General features: G+C 48.6%; 1 protein-coding gene across 1 annotated transcript; it reads right to left on the minus strand.

Moving 5' to 3' along the window:
• Positions 1 to 10,596: 10,596 nt before the first annotated feature.
• On the minus strand, positions 10,597 to 14,846 carry LOC144201692 (protocadherin-8-like). Its single transcript, XM_077724443.1, is given in 4 exon segments — positions 10,597 to 11,120; positions 11,122 to 11,354; positions 11,785 to 12,010; positions 12,241 to 14,846. Coding segments are annotated over 4 exon segments (2,979 nt in total). The 5' UTR covers positions 14,692 to 14,846; the 3' UTR covers positions 10,597 to 11,051.
• Positions 14,847 to 15,126: the final 280 nt, after the last annotated feature.

A 15,126-nucleotide genomic window follows, 5' to 3' on the forward strand; every position in this document is an offset into this window, starting at 1 on the left:
CTCCCGATCTCTCTCTCTCTCACGATCTCTCTCTCCCGATCTCTCTCTCCCTCTCCCGATCTCTCTCTCTCCCGATCTCTCTCTCCCGATCTCTCTCTATCTCTTGATCTCTCTCTCTCTCTCTTGATCTCTCTCTCTCTCTCTTGATCTCTCTCTCTCGATCTCTCCCGATCTTTCTCGATCTCTTCCGATCTCTCTCTCTCCCGATCTCTCTCGATCTCTCTCTCTCCCGATCTCTCTCTCTCCCGATCTCTCTCTCCCGATCTCTATCCCGATCTCTCTCGATCCCGATCTCGATCCCGATCTCTATCCCGATCTCTCTCTCTCCCGATCTCTCTCTCCCCCGATCTGTCTCTCTCTCCCGATCTCTCTCTCTCCCGATTTGTCTCTCTCTCTCCCGATCTGTCTCTCTCTCTCCCGATCTCTCTCTCTCTCTCCCAATCTCTCTCTCTCTCCCGATCTCTCTTTCTCTCCCGATCTCTCTCTCTCTCCCGATCTCTCTCTCTCCCGATCTCTCTCTCTCTCCCGATCTCTCTCTCCCGATCTCTCTCTCCCGATCTCTCTCTCTCTCTCCTGATCGCTCTCTCTCTCTCTCTCTTCCGATCTCTCTCTCTCCCGATCGCTCTCTGTCTCTCTCCTGATCGCTCTCTCTCTCTCTCTCTTCCGATCTCTCTCTCTCCCGATCTCTCTCTCTCCCGATCTCTCTCTCTCTCCCGATCTCTCTCTCTCCCGATCTCTCTCTCTCCCTCTCGATCTTTCTCTCTTTCCCTCCCGATCTCTCTCTCTCTCCCTCCCGATCTCTCTCTCCCACCCGATCTCTCTCTCTCCCTCCCGATCTCTCTCTCCCACCCGATCTCTCTCTCTCTCCCTCCCGATCTCTCTCTCTCCCTCCCGATCTCTCTCTCTCCCTCCCGATCTCTCTCTCTCTCCCGATCTCTCTCTCTCTCCCGATCTCTCTCTCTCCCAATCTCTCTCTCTCTCTCCCGATCTCTCTCTATCTCTCTATCTCTCTCTATCTCTCTCTCTATCTCTCTCTCTATCTCTCTCTCTATCTCTCTCTCTGTCTCTCTCTCTATCTCTCTCTCGATCTCTCTCTCTCCTGATCTCTCTCTCCCGATCTCTCTCTCTCGATCTCTCTCTCTTTCCCTCCCAATCTCTCTCTCCCTCCCGATCTCTCTCTCTCCCTCCCGATCACTCTCTCTCCCTCCCGATCTCTCTCTCTCTCTCCCGATCTCTCTCTCTCCCGATCTCTCTCTCTCTCCCGATCTCTCTCTCTCCCGATCTCTCTCTCTTTATCTCTCTCTCCCGATCTCTCTCTATCTTTATCTCTCTCTCGCGATCTATCTCTATCTCTCTCTCTATCTCTCTCTCTATCTCTCTCTCTATCTCTCTCTCTGTCCCGATCTTTCTCTCTCCCGATCTCTCTCTCTCTCTCACGATCTCTCTCTCCCGATCTCTCTCTCCCTCTCCCGATCTCTCTCTCTCCCGATCTCTCTCTCCCGATCTCTCTCTATCTCTATCTCTCTATCTCTCTCTCTATCTCTATCTCTCTATCTCTCTCTTTATCCCTCTCTCTATCTATCTCTCTATCTCTCTTTATCTCTCTATCTCTCTCTATCTCTCTCTATCTCTCTCTATCTCTCTCTATCTCTCTCTATCTCTCTCTATCTCTCTCTATCTCTCTCTATCTCTCTCTATCTCTCTCTATCTCTCTCTATCTCTCTCTATCTCTCTATCTCTCTCTCTCCCGATCTCTCTCTCTCTCCCGATCTCTCTCTCTCCCGATCTCTCTCTCTCCCGATCTCTCTCTCTCTCTCTCCCGATCTCTCTCTCTCTCTCTCCCGATCTCTCTCTCTCTCTCTCCCGATCTCTCTCTCTCTCTCTCCCGATCTCTCTCTCTCTCTCTCCCGATCTCTCTCTCTCTCTCTCCCGATCTCTCTCCTTCTCTCTCCCGATCTCTCTCTCTCTCCCGATCTCTCTCTCTCTCTCCCGATCTCTCTCTCTCTCCTGAATTTTCTCTATCTCTATCTCTCTATCTTTATCTCTCTCTCTATCTCTCTATCTCTCTCTCTATCTCTCTATCTCTCTCTATCTCTCTCTCTCTCTCCCGATCTCTCTCTCTCTCTCTCTCTCTCCCGATCTCTCTCTCTCCCGATCTCTCTCTCTCCCGATCTCTCTCTATCTCTATCATCTATCTATCTATCTCTATCTCTATCATCTATCTATCTATCTCTATCTCTCTCTATCTCCCTCTCTATCTCTCTCTATCTCCCTCTCTATCTCTCTCTATCTCCCTCTCTCCCGATCTCTCTCTCTCTCCCGATCTCTCTCTCTCTCCCGATCTCTCTCTCTCCCGACCTCTCTCTCTCTTCGATCTCTCTCTCTCTCTCCCGATCTCTCTCTCCCGATCTCTATCTCCCGATCTCTCTCTCTCCCGATCTCTCTCTATCTCTCTCTCCCGATCTCTCCCTCTCTCCCGATCTCTCTCTCTCTCTCTCTCTCTCCCGATCTCTTTCTCTCTCTCTACCGATCTCTTTCTCTCTCTCTCTCCCGATCTCTATCTATCTCTATCTCTCTCTATCTCTCTCTATCTCTCTCTATCTCTCTCTATCTCTCTCTATCTCACTCTATCTCTCTCTATCTCTCTCTATCTCTCTCTCTATCTCTCTCTCTATCTCTCTCTATCTCTCTCTATCTCTCTCTATCTCTCTCTATCTCTCTCTATCTCTCTATCTCTCTCTATCTCTCTCTATCTCTCTCTCTCGATCTCTATCTCTATCTCTCGAACTTTATCTCTCTCTCTCGATCCCTCTCGATTTCTCTCGATTTCTCTCGATTTCTCTCGATCTCTATCTCTCTAACTCTATCTCTCTCTCTCTCTCCCAATCTCTCTCTCTCCCGATCTCTCTTTCTCTCCCGATCTCTCTCTCTCTCTCCCGATCTCTCTCTCTCTCTCCCGATCTCTCTTTCTCTCCCGATCTCTCTCCCGATCTCTCTCTCTCTCTCTCTCTCCCGATCTCTCTCTCTCCCGATCTCTCTCTCTCCCGATCTCTCTCTCTCTCCCGATCGCTCTCTCTCTCTCTCCCGATCGCTCTCTCTCTCTCCCGATCGCTCTCTCTCACTCTCCCGATCGCTCTCTCTCTCTCCTGATCTCTCTCTATCTCTATCTATCTATCTATCTCTATCTCTCTCTATCTCCCTCTCTATCTCTCTCTATCTCCCTCTCTCCCGATCTCTCTCTCTCTCGCTCGATCTCTCTCTCGCTCGATCTCTCTCTCGCTCGATCTCTCTCTCGCTCGATCTCTCTCTCGCTCGATCTCTCGCTCGATCTCGATCTCTCGCTCGATCTCTCGCTCGATCTCGATCTCTCGCTCGATCTCTCGCTCGATCTCGATCTCTCGCTCGATCTCTCGCTCGATCTCGATCTCTCGCTCGACCTCTCGCTCGATCTCGACCTCTCGCTCGATCTCTCGCTCGATCTCTCGCTCGATCTCGACCTCTCGCTCGATCTCTACCTCTCGCTCGAACTCTCGCGCGATCTCTCGCTCGATCTCGATCTCTCGCTCGATCTCGATCTCTCGCTCGATCTCGATCTCTCGCTCGATCTCTCGCTCGATCTCGATCTCTCGCTCGATCTCTCGCTCGATCTCGATCTCTCGCTCGATCTCTCGCTCGATCTCTCGCTCGATCTCGATCTCTCGCTCGGTCTCTCTCGCTCGATCTCTCTCTCGCTCGATCTCTCTCTCACTCGATCTCGATCTCTCTCTCGCTCGATCTCGATCTCTCTCTCGCTCGATCTCTCTCTCTCGCTCGATCTCTCTCGTTCTCTCTCTCGCTCGATCTCGCTCGATCTCGATCTCTCTCTCACTCGATCTCGATCTCTCTCGCTTGATCTCTCTCGATCTCTCTCGCTCGATCTCTCTCGCTCGATCTCTCTCGCTCGATCTCTCTCGCTCGATCTCTCTCTCGCTCGATCTCGATCTCTCTTTCGATCTCTCTCTCGCTCGATCTCGATCTTTCTCGATCTCTCGATCTCTCTCTCTCTCTCTCGATCTCTCTCGATCTCTCTCTCTCTCTCGATTTGTCCCTCTCGATCTCTCTCAATCTCTCTCTCTCTCTCGATCTCTCTCTCTCTTGATCTCTCTCTCTCTCTCTCTCTCTTGATCTCTCTCTCTCTTGATCTCTCTCTCTCTCTTGATCTCTCTCTCTCTCGATCTCTCCCGATCTTTCTCGATCTCTCCCGATCTCTCTCGATCTCTCTCTCCCGATCTCTCTCGATCCCGATCTCTATCCCGATCTCTCTCTCTCCCGATCTGTCTCTCTCTCTTTCCCTCCCAATCTCTCTCTCCCTCCCGATCTCTCTCTCTCCCTCCCGATCACTCTCTCTCCCTCCCGATCTCTCTCTCTCTCTCCCGATCTCTCTCTCTCCCGATCTCTCTCTCTCTCTCCCGATCTCTCTCTCTCTCCCGATCTCTCTCTCTTTATCTCTCTCTCCCGATCTCTCTCTATCTTTATCTCTCTCTCTCTCGCGATCTATCTCTATCTCTCTCTCTATCTCTCTCTCTATCTCTCTCTCTATCTCTCTCTCTCTCTATCTCTCTCTCTATCTCTCTCTCTATCTCTCTCTCTATCTCTCTCTCTGTCCCGATCTTTCTCTCTCCCGATCTCTCTCTCTCTCACGATCTCTCTCTCCCGATCTCTCTCTCCCTCTCCTGATCTCTCTCTCTCCCGATCTCTCTCTCCCGATCTCTCTCTATCTCTATCTCTCTATCTCTCTCTCTATCTCTCTCTCTATCTCTCTCTCTATCTCTCTCTCTATCTCTCTTTATCTCTCTATCTCTCTCTATCTCTCTCTATCTCTCTATCTCTCTCTCTCCCGATCTCTCTCTCTCCCGATCTCTCTCTCTCCCGATCTCTCTCTCTCTCCCGATCTCTCTCTCTCCCGATCTCTCTCTATCTCTATCATCTATCTATCTATCTCTATCTCTATCATCTATCTATCTATCTCTATCTCTCTCTATCTCCCTCTCTATCTCTCTCTATCTCCCTCTCTATCTCTCTCTATCTCCCTCTCTCCCGATCTCTCTCTCTCTCCCGATCTCTCTCTCTCTCTCCCGATCTCTCTCTCTCCCGACCTCTCTCTCTCTTCGATCTCTCTCTCTCTCCCGATCTCTCTCTCCCGATCTCTATCTCCCGATCTCTCTCTCCCGATCTCTCTCTCTCCCGATCTCTCTCTATCTCTCTCTCCCGATCTCTCCCTCTCTCCCGATCTCTCTCTCTCTCTCTCTCTCTCTCTCTCTCTCCCGATCTCTTTCTCTCTCTCTACCGATCTCTTTCTCTCTCTCTCCCGATCTCTATCTATCTCTATCTCTCTCTATCTCTCTCTATCTCTCTCTATCTCTCTCTATCTCTCTCTATCTCTCTCTATCTCTCTCTATCTCTCTCTATCTCTCTCTATCTCTCTCTATCTCTCTCTATCTCTCTCTATCTCTCTCTATCTCTCTCTATCTCTCTCTCTATCTCTCTCTCTATCTCTCTCTATCTCTCTCTATCTCTCTCTATCTCTCTCTATCTCTCTCTATCTCTCTCTATCTCTCTATCTCTCTCTATCTCTCTCTATCTCTCTCTCTCGATCTCTATCTCTATCTCTCGAACTTTATCTCTCTCTCTCGATCCCTCTCGATTTCTCTCGATTTCTCTCGATCTCTATCTCTCTAACTCTATCTCTCTCTCTCTCTCCCAATCTCTCTCTCTCCCGATCTCTCTTTCTCTCCCGATCTCTCTCTCTCTCCCGATCTCTCTCTCTCTCTCCCGATCTCTCTTTCTCTCCCGATCTCTCTCTCCCGATCTCTCTCTCTCTCTCTCTCCCGATCTCTCTCTCTCCCGATCTCTCTCTCTCCCGATCTCTCTCTCTCTCCCGATCGCTCTCTCTCTCTCTCCCGATCGCTCTCTCTCTCTCTCCCGATCGCTCTCTCTCTCTCCCGATCGCTCTCTCTCACTCTCCCGATCGCTCTCTCTCTCTCCCGATCTCTCTCTATCTCTATCTATCTATCTATCTCTATCTCTCTCTATCTCCCTCTCTATCTCTCTCTATCTCCCTCTCTCCCGATCTCTCTCTCTCTCGCTCGATCTCTCTCTCGCTCGATCTCTCTCTCGCTCGATCTCTCGCTCGATCTCGAACTCTCGCTCGATCTCGATCTCTCGCTCGATCTCGATCTCTCGCTCGATCTCTCGCTCGATCTCTCGCTCGATCTCTCGCTCGATCTCGACCTCTCGCTCGATCTCTCTCTCACTCGATCTCGATCTCTCGCTCGATCTCTCTCTCGCTCGATCTCGATCTCTCTCTCAATCTCTCTCTCGCTCGATCTCCATCTCTCGCCCGATCTCGATTTCTCGCTCGATCTCGATCTCTCGCCCGATCTCGATCTCTCGCTCGATCTCTCTCGCTCGATCTCTCTCTCGCTCGATCTCGATCTCTCGCTCGATCTCTCTCTCGCTCGATCTCGATCTCTCGCTCGATCTCTCTCGCTCGATCTCGATCTCTCTCTCGCTCGATCTCTCTCTCGCTCGATCTCTCTCTCGCTCGATCTCTCTCTCGCTCGATCTCGCTCGATCTCTCTCGCTCGATCTCTCTCTCGCTCGATCTCTCTCTCGCTCGATCTCGCTCGATCTCTCTCGCTCGATCTCTCTCTCGCTCGATCTCTCTCTCGCTCGATCTCTCGCACGATCTCTCGCTCGATCTCTCTCGCTCGATCTCTCTCTCGCTCGATCTCTCTATCGCTCGATCTCTCTCTCGCTCGATCTCTCTCTCGCTCGATCTCTCGATCTCTCGCTCGATCTCTCTCTCGATCTCTCGCTCGATCTCTCGCTCGATCTCGATCTCTCGCTCGACCTCTCGCTCGACCTCTCGCTCGATCTCGACCTCTCGCTCGATCTCGACCTCTCGCTCGATCTCGACCTCTCGCTCGATCTCGACCTCTCGCTCGATCTCGACCTCTCGCTCGATCTCTACCTCTCGCTCGATCTCTCGCGCGATCTCTCGCTCGATCTCGATCTCTCGCTCGATCTCGATCTCTCGCTCGATCTCTCGCTCGATCTCGATCTCTCGCTCGATCTCTCGCTCGATCTCTCGCTCGATCTCGATCTCTCGCTCGGTCTCTCTCGCTCGATCTCTCTCTCGCTCGATCTCGATCTCTCTCTCGCTCGATCTCGATCTCTCTCTCGCTCGATCTCTCTCTCGCTTGATCTCTCTCGTTCTCTCTCTCGCTCGATCTCGCTCGATCTCGATCTCTCTCTCACTCGATCTCGATCTCTCTCGCTTGATCTCTCTCGATCTCGATCTCTCTCGCTCGATCTCTCTCGCTCGATCTCTCTCGCTCGATCTCTCTCGCTCGATCTCTCTCGCTCGATCTCTCTCTCGCTCGATCTCAATCTCTCTTTCGATCTCTCTCTCGCTCGATCTCGATCTTTCTCGATCTCTCGATCTCTCTCTCTCTCTCGATCTCTCTCTCTCTCTCGATTTGTCCCTCTCGATCTCTCTCAATCTCTCTCTCTCTCTCGATCTCTCTCTCTCTTGATCTCTCTCTCTCTCTCTCTCTCTTGATCTCTCTCTCTCTCTCTCTCTCTTGATCTCTCTCTCTCTTGATCTCTCTCTCTCTCTTGATCTCTCTCTCTCTCGATCTCTCCCGATCTTTCTCGATCTCTCCCGATCTCTCTCGATCTCTCTCTCCCGATCTCTCTCTCTCTCCCGATCTCTCTCGATCCCGATCTCTCTCCCGATCTGTCTCTCTCTCTTTCCCTCCCAATCTCTCTCTCCCTCCCGATCTCTCTCTCTCCCTCCCGATCACTCTCTCTCCCTCCCGATCTCTCTCTCTCTCCCGATCTCTCTCTCTCCCGATCTCTCTCTCTCCCGATCTCTCTCTCTCTCTCCCGATCTCTCTCTCTTTATCTCTCTCTCCCGATCTCTCTCTATCTTTATCTCTCTCTCTCTATCTCTCTCTCTATCTCTCTCTCTATCTCTCTCTCTCTCTCTCTCTCTCTCTATCTCTCTCTCTATCTCTCTCTCTATCTCTCTCTCTGTCCCGATCTTTCTCTCTCCCGATCTCTCTCTCTCTCACGATCTCTCTCTCCCGATCTCTCTCTCCCTCTCCTGATCTCTCTCTCTCCCGATCTCTCTCTCCCGATCTCTCTCTATCTCTCTCTCTCTCTCTCTCTCTCTATCTCTCTCTCTATCTCTCTCTATCTCTCTCTCTATCTCTCTTTATCTCTCTATCTCTCTCTATCTCTCTCTATCTCTCTATCTCTCTCTCTCTCCCGATCTCTCTCTCTCCCGATCTCTCTCTCTCCCGATCTCTCTCTCTCTCCCAATCTCTCTCTCTCCCGATCTCTCTCTCTCCCGATCTCTCTCTCTCTCTCTCTCTCTCTCTCCCGATCTCTCTCTCTCTCTCTCTCCCGATCTCTCTCTCTCTCTCTCTCCCGATCTCTCTCTCTCTCTCCCGATCTCTCTCTCTCTCTCTCCCGATCTCTCTCTCTCTCTCCCGAATTTTCTCTATCTCTATCTCTCTATCTTTATCTCTCTCTCTCTATCTCTCTATCTCTCTATCTCTCTGTCTCTCTCTATCTCTCTATCTCTCTCTATCTCTCTCTCTCTCTCCCGAACTCTCTCTCTCTCTCTCTCTCCCGATCTCTCTCTCTCTCTCTCTCTCCCGATCTCTCTCTCTCTCTCTCTCCCGATCTCTCTCTCTCCCGATCTCTCTCTATCTATCTATCTATCTATCTATCTATCTATCTATCTATCTATCTATCTATCTATCTATCTATCTATCTATCTATCTATCTATCTATCTATCTATCTCTATCTCTCTCTATCTCCTTCTCTATCTCTCTCTATCTCCCTCTCTCCCGATCTTTCTCTCTCTCCCGATCTCTCTCTCTCCCGATCTCTCTCTCTCTCCCGATCTCTCTCTCTCCCGACCTCTCTCTCTCCCGACCTCTCTCTCTCTTCGATCTCTCTCTCTCTCTCTCCCGATCTCTCTCTCCCGATCTCTATCTCCCGATCTCTCTCTCTCCCGATCTCTCTATCTCTCTCTCCCGATCTCTCCCTCTCCCGATCTCTCTATCTCTCTCTCCCGATCTCTCTATCTCTCTCTCCCGATCTCTCCCTCTCCCGATCTCTCTATCTCTCTCTCCCGATCTCTCCCTCTCTCCCGATCTCTCTCCCGATCTCTCTCTCTCTCTCCCGATCTCTCTCTCTCCCGATCTCTTTCTCTCTCTCTCCCGATCTCTATCTATCTCTATCTCTCTCTCTCCCGATCTCTATCTATCTCTATCTCTCTCTCTCCCGATCTCTATCTATCTCTATCTCTCTCTATCTCTCTCTATCTCTCTCTATCTCTCTCTATCTCTCTCTATCTCTCTCTATCTCTCTCTATCTCTCTCTATCTCTCTCTATCTCTCTCTATCTCTCTCTATCTCTCTCTATCTCTCTCTATCTCTCTCTATCTCTCTCTATCTCTCTCTATCTCTCTCTATCTCTCTCTATCTCTCTCTATCTCTCTCTATCTCTCTCTATCTCTCTCTATCTCTCTCTATCTCTCTCTATCTCTCTCTATCTCTCTCTATCTCTCTCTATCTCTCTCTATCTCTCTCTATCTCTCTCTATCTCTCTCTATCTCTCTCTATCTCTCTCTATCTCTCTCTATCTCTCTCTATCTCTCTCTATCTCTCTCTATCTCTCTCTATCTCTCTCTATCTCTCTCTATCTCTCTCTATCTCTCTCTATCTCTCTCTATCTCTCTCTATCTCTCTCTATCTCTCTATCTCTCTCTATCTCTCTCTCTCCCGATCTCTCTCTCTCTCGATCTCTCTCTCTCCCGATCTCTCTCTCTCCCGATCTCTCTCTCTCCCGATCGCTCTCTATCTCTCTATCTATCTCTATCTCTCTCTATCTATCTCTCTATCTCTCTCTATCTCTCTATCTATCTCTCTATCTCTCTATCTATCTATCTCTATCTATCTATCTCTCTCTATCCCTCTCTATCTATCTCTCTCTATCTCTCTCTATCTATCTCTCTCTCTATCTATCTCTCTCTCTATCTATCTCTCTCTATCTATCTCTCTCTGTCTATCTATCTCTCTATCTATCTATCTCTCCATCTATCTCGCTCCCTCCCTCCCTCCCTCCCTGCTTCCCTGCCGCCCTCCCTCCCTCCCTCCCTCCCTCTTTCTCGCTCGCTCCCTCTCTCGCTCGCTCCCTCTCTCGCTCGCTCCCTCTCTCGCTCGCTCCCTCTCTCGCTCCCTCTCTGGCTCCCTCTCTCGCTCCCTCTCTCGCTCCCTCTCTGGCTCCCTCTCTCGCTCCCTCTCTCCCTCTTATGTTATCTTGATCACATGGCACCTGGAAACGGACAACTGTTCACGCTCACACTCATACCTAGGAGCAACTTAGCCAATCCGCCTGCCATGCAGGCTTTTGGAATATGGTAGGAAACCGTAGTATCTGGAGAAAACCCACGCAGGCCCCGGGAGAACATGCAAACTCCATACAGGTGGACCGTTCTGGATTTAAACCCATGACCTCAGAGCTGTGAAGTTGCAATAATTGAGATTACTGTAGTTCAAAGTTTATTTTCTGTCAAAACTTTCTCATCATACAAAAGCTGTACACATTTTCAAATGTACAATCAGAAAATCTAATGTTTTCATCAACTTTTTCATAATGTAGTTCTAAGAAAAGCATACTTAGGTGCATTTTTACTGTGGTCTGCTTGACTTTTATAAAAAAACAAAAATCTCTTCATGTACAAAACTTTCATATAATACAGTTCATGATGAACAATTAACATTCAGTGATTTTATTTACTTGTGTTTCAACATTAAACCAATACGTGGAAATATGAGGATATGTGCCCAAATCTTTTTTTTACACTTCTCATTGTCTGATAATCATAAATTATTATCGGATTCAATAAAATCTGAGAACATAGATATGTGGAGTCTTTAATTCAGTCAATATACTTGTTACAGTGTGTTTGCCTGAGTGTGTATACAGGGAGTTACTTAACTGCAGACCACCTGAAACCTCCGGGCCTCGGGGGAGTGATCATGACATAGTCATACTCCCTTGTCTAGCACTTTTTCATACACTATCTGCAGGCCCACAGTTTTGGGAATGTGGACATGGTAGTATTTGTCCCTGCAATTGGGGTCCCGAGGCAAGGAAGATGTCTTGGAGTGACTGCTGAAGGGGGAGACAGTTGGAACCTGTGAGGGGCCTACATTGGCTCTCACTTCAAAGGGGCTCCAACAGTGATCTGAATGACCTACAACCTTGCACTCACTGGTGCAAGCCCACAATGCTAAAGAAGAGAGAGAGAGATGGAGCAAGAGAAAGAGGAGTGTTAGAAGTTGATGTAACAGTGACTGCCAATAATAATAGGATTAAAGTGATTACTAATATTTTATCAGACCCCCACTAACCGCTTAGATTTTGTTAATATTGAGGAGTTTAGTTATCCTTAACATCTGTGGACTCTCACTCAGATTCTAAGCCTTAGAATCTGAGTGAGAGTCCACAGATGTTAAGGATAACTAAACTCCTCAATATTAACAACTAAGTAGGATTACATTGATGGAGGGGCTATAACAATGTGCGTTGGGCTGATGGGTGTTTGAGTAATGTTGATGTTTCTTTGAAATCATGCATATAACTGCCAGTTTTACATAGCTACACTTCAGGAAACAGATAGATACCTTGAAGGTTAAAGTGTACCTTTTTGGCCTCCTTACCATTTTGTCCACCCATAGAAGGAGCGGGTGCGGCATCTTTCTTCTGGCCTGTGTCTCCGCTCACATCGCTATCACTGTCATTGAAGTCACTGTCCCCTTTGCCACTATCTTTACCACTGAAGGCAGGGTCTCTACCTGAGATGGTGGTGTAAGAGTTACCCTTCCAGTTGGTGATCGGCCTCACAGCCTCCTTCCCGTTATCATATCCAGGCAATGTGGAATATCCCTGAGCATGAGATAGAATGATGAGTCAAATTTTGCATAAACTAACTGGGATCAAGAGTGACCTAGTGGAAGAGTACACACTGATTGCCAATCAGTCTTTTGGCGGGTATAGAAATTTTCTATAACATTCTCTCTTTAAGGCATTTAAGAGACTACAATTAAGACTTCCTGATGCATTTCCAAAGATTAATTGATTTAAAAAAATATTAATGGTGCATATGTCCCACTCACCTCAAGTTCATTCCCTCTTAGTTTGCTGTTTGTCTCTGAGTTGTAAACACTGGGGACCTCGCTCCCGTCTTCCAAGACCAAACACATGTCACTATCTCCGACTTCAATCAGGCTACTCAACGAGTGTCCCCCAAAGCCTGGTGGCCCTGCAGCCGTGTGCATGGGGAGAAAGGGATTTCCTGCTATGTGGCTCTTGCCCCGCTCCAGCATATATTTCTCCTCATAAGAGTCACCGTCCTCTACATTCTTGTCTCCTTTGTGCCGGTTGCAGGTCGTGGCGATGACGATGATGGCGATTAGCAGGAGAGTGCAGCTCCCTGCCAAGACAACAATGACAATCACCGACAGGTCCCACTGTGCGGGTATGGTGCTGCTGCCACCTGCCTCGTACACGGTGCCATCACTTGGCGGGGAGCTAGCAATAATGAGAAAGTGAATTGTGGCGGTGGATGTGAGCACTGGCCTGCCACTGTCGCGCACTGTCACGGTGATACTCAGGGTGTTATCCACATCATGGCTGAGCACTTGATTAAGGGAAATATCTCCTGTGGCTTTATCGATGGAGAAAATCGAGGGCTCACCAGTGGTCAGCCCAAAACAAAGCTCTGAGTTTATGCCCTCATCTGCATCCAGGGCCTCTAGTCGCATGACAACATAGCCACTCTGCACATCCCGGGGCAGGAGAACTTCAGCCGAGCTGTTGTTGAGAACCGGGTGGGTGATGGCCGGTGCATTGTCATTTTGGTCTATAACCCCCAGGAAAACTTTTGCAATTCCTGTCAGAGGCGGGGAGCCACCATCGCACGCGATTATCTGGAGCTCCAATTCCTTCATCACCTCGTAATTGAAGCTACGTAATGCATAAAGTGACCCACTTGCAGGATCCAGTGAAACAAAAGTGGAAATAGGGGAGCCCATGAAATAGGTGTCTGCTAATTTATAGGTGACCTTTCCGTTTGGCCCCAAGTCAACATCTTGCGCAACCACTGTGGTGATGTATTCACCAGGTCCATTGTTTTCCATCACAGAAACATTATAGATAGACTTACTGAATATCGGGGCATTGTCATTTTCGTCCATGAGGCGGATGGTGTACTGGGTAATGGTTCTAAAAGGCGGAAAACCCAGGTCTTCAGCTACGACCGTGAGGTTATATTCAGGGATGTTTTCCCGGTCTAACGGGCTTGTGCTCACAATCATAAAGCTATCCTCATATGCTTGCTGCAGTCTGAAGTGACCGTGTCCATGGAGAGTGCAATGAACTTCTCCATTGACTCCAGAATCTCTGTCTGAGGTACTTACCAGAGCTACAAAACTCTCCTTGGCTGCAGACTCGGTGATATAGGCGATTCCAGTGGTGATGGATGTCATGGGCGTAATGGAGATCTCAGGCGCATTGTCATTCACGTCTTGGACTTGAACAACAATTTTGCAAATGGCCGGGTTGGGGTTTATACCAAGGTCACTTGCCTGGACGTCGAACTCATACGTGCTCTTACTTTCAAAGTCGATAGGGCTTTCCAGGGTGAGCCTCCCGGTTTTTCTATCCACTTTGAAGAGTTGGCAGATTTCCAAGGGTACCTGGTTCCCAAAGCTGTACACTACCTCACCATTTAGCCCTTCATCTGGGTCCTCTGCATTTAGATCTAACAGGAGGGAGCCTACTAGAGCATCTTCTGGCAAGTCCACCGCAAAGCTGTTTCGGTCAAAAATTGGGCTATTGTCATTATAATCTTTAACCCTGATGTTGACCTGTGTGGTTCCGAAGAGGGAGGGGTTCCCGCCGTCCTTGGCAATCAACTCCAGCAAATAAGAACCTTGAGTCTCCCGGTCCAGCTCTCTCATTAGAACCAGTTCTGCATATTTAACCCCGTCAGCCCTGCTCAGTACATCGATTGAAAAGTGGCTGTTAATTGTGATCTGGTAGCTTTGGATGTAGTTCATCCCCACATCCTCATCCACTGCAAAGTCGAGAGGAAGGCGTGTCCCCACAGCAGTGTTCTCTGATATGTCCATGCTCAATTCTTTGCAAGGAAACACCGGAGAATTGTCATTGATGTCCTGGACCTCCACTTCAACATGGATGAGCTTGAATTGTTCCTCTGAGAAACTTACAACGTCAAAAGAGATGAGGCATTGCAGGGTGTGCTTGCAGATGAGTTCTCTGTCTATCCTCTCCCCAATGCTCAGCTGCCCGTCGCTTTCCCGCAGATAAATGAAAGAAGAGTTGAACTGTTTCATCATCCTAAAATTGAACTGGGAGCCTCCTAAGGAATATGCTGAAGCAGAGATGATGTCCTTGGATAAGTTACCAATAATTGTTCCTGGGGCGTCTTCCTCAAAGGTCTGATATTTTACTGTCTTTGCCTTTGTGACAGCTGACAAGCTTGTTAAAGAGAGCAAGAACAACATCAATCTTTTTTCTCCCATTTCTGCACCCAACAGCAGCATTCTATCAGAGTCCAATTTTGAATTATGAAAGAAAAAAGTTCCTTAATCAGCTTCAAACTTAAAATTGGAGTAACAAATGTTCCATATACAAGTCAATCTGTGCATATAGGATGCACTCCTCCCTTTCTTACTTTGTTTCACTCTGCCCCACTGCAGATATGCTGCTCTCAAAGCAAAGAGAGCTGTAGTCTCAGCAAAAGGGTTTATATGGATAGGCATGCAAATGGGCCTCACTGTAGCCAATCGGGGCTACGGTGAGGAGGGGGAAAGCAGGGGGTGGAGGAAAAATTCTGAAATACCTCTTAACCCTATAACTAGATTCTTAGACCGTTGAAAATCTTGGTGTCCAATATGTGGGCTACATTCATGATGTGATCTAGTATGTGCCGTTGTTTCTGTGGCTTGTTTATCTTCCATAGGCTCTGAAATTAGTTC

This window comes from Stigmatopora nigra, chromosome 9, assembly GCF_051989575.1.
Source record: "Stigmatopora nigra isolate UIUO_SnigA chromosome 9, RoL_Snig_1.1, whole genome shotgun sequence".
NCBI classification, from domain to species: Eukaryota; Metazoa; Chordata; class Actinopteri; order Syngnathiformes; family Syngnathidae; genus Stigmatopora; species Stigmatopora nigra.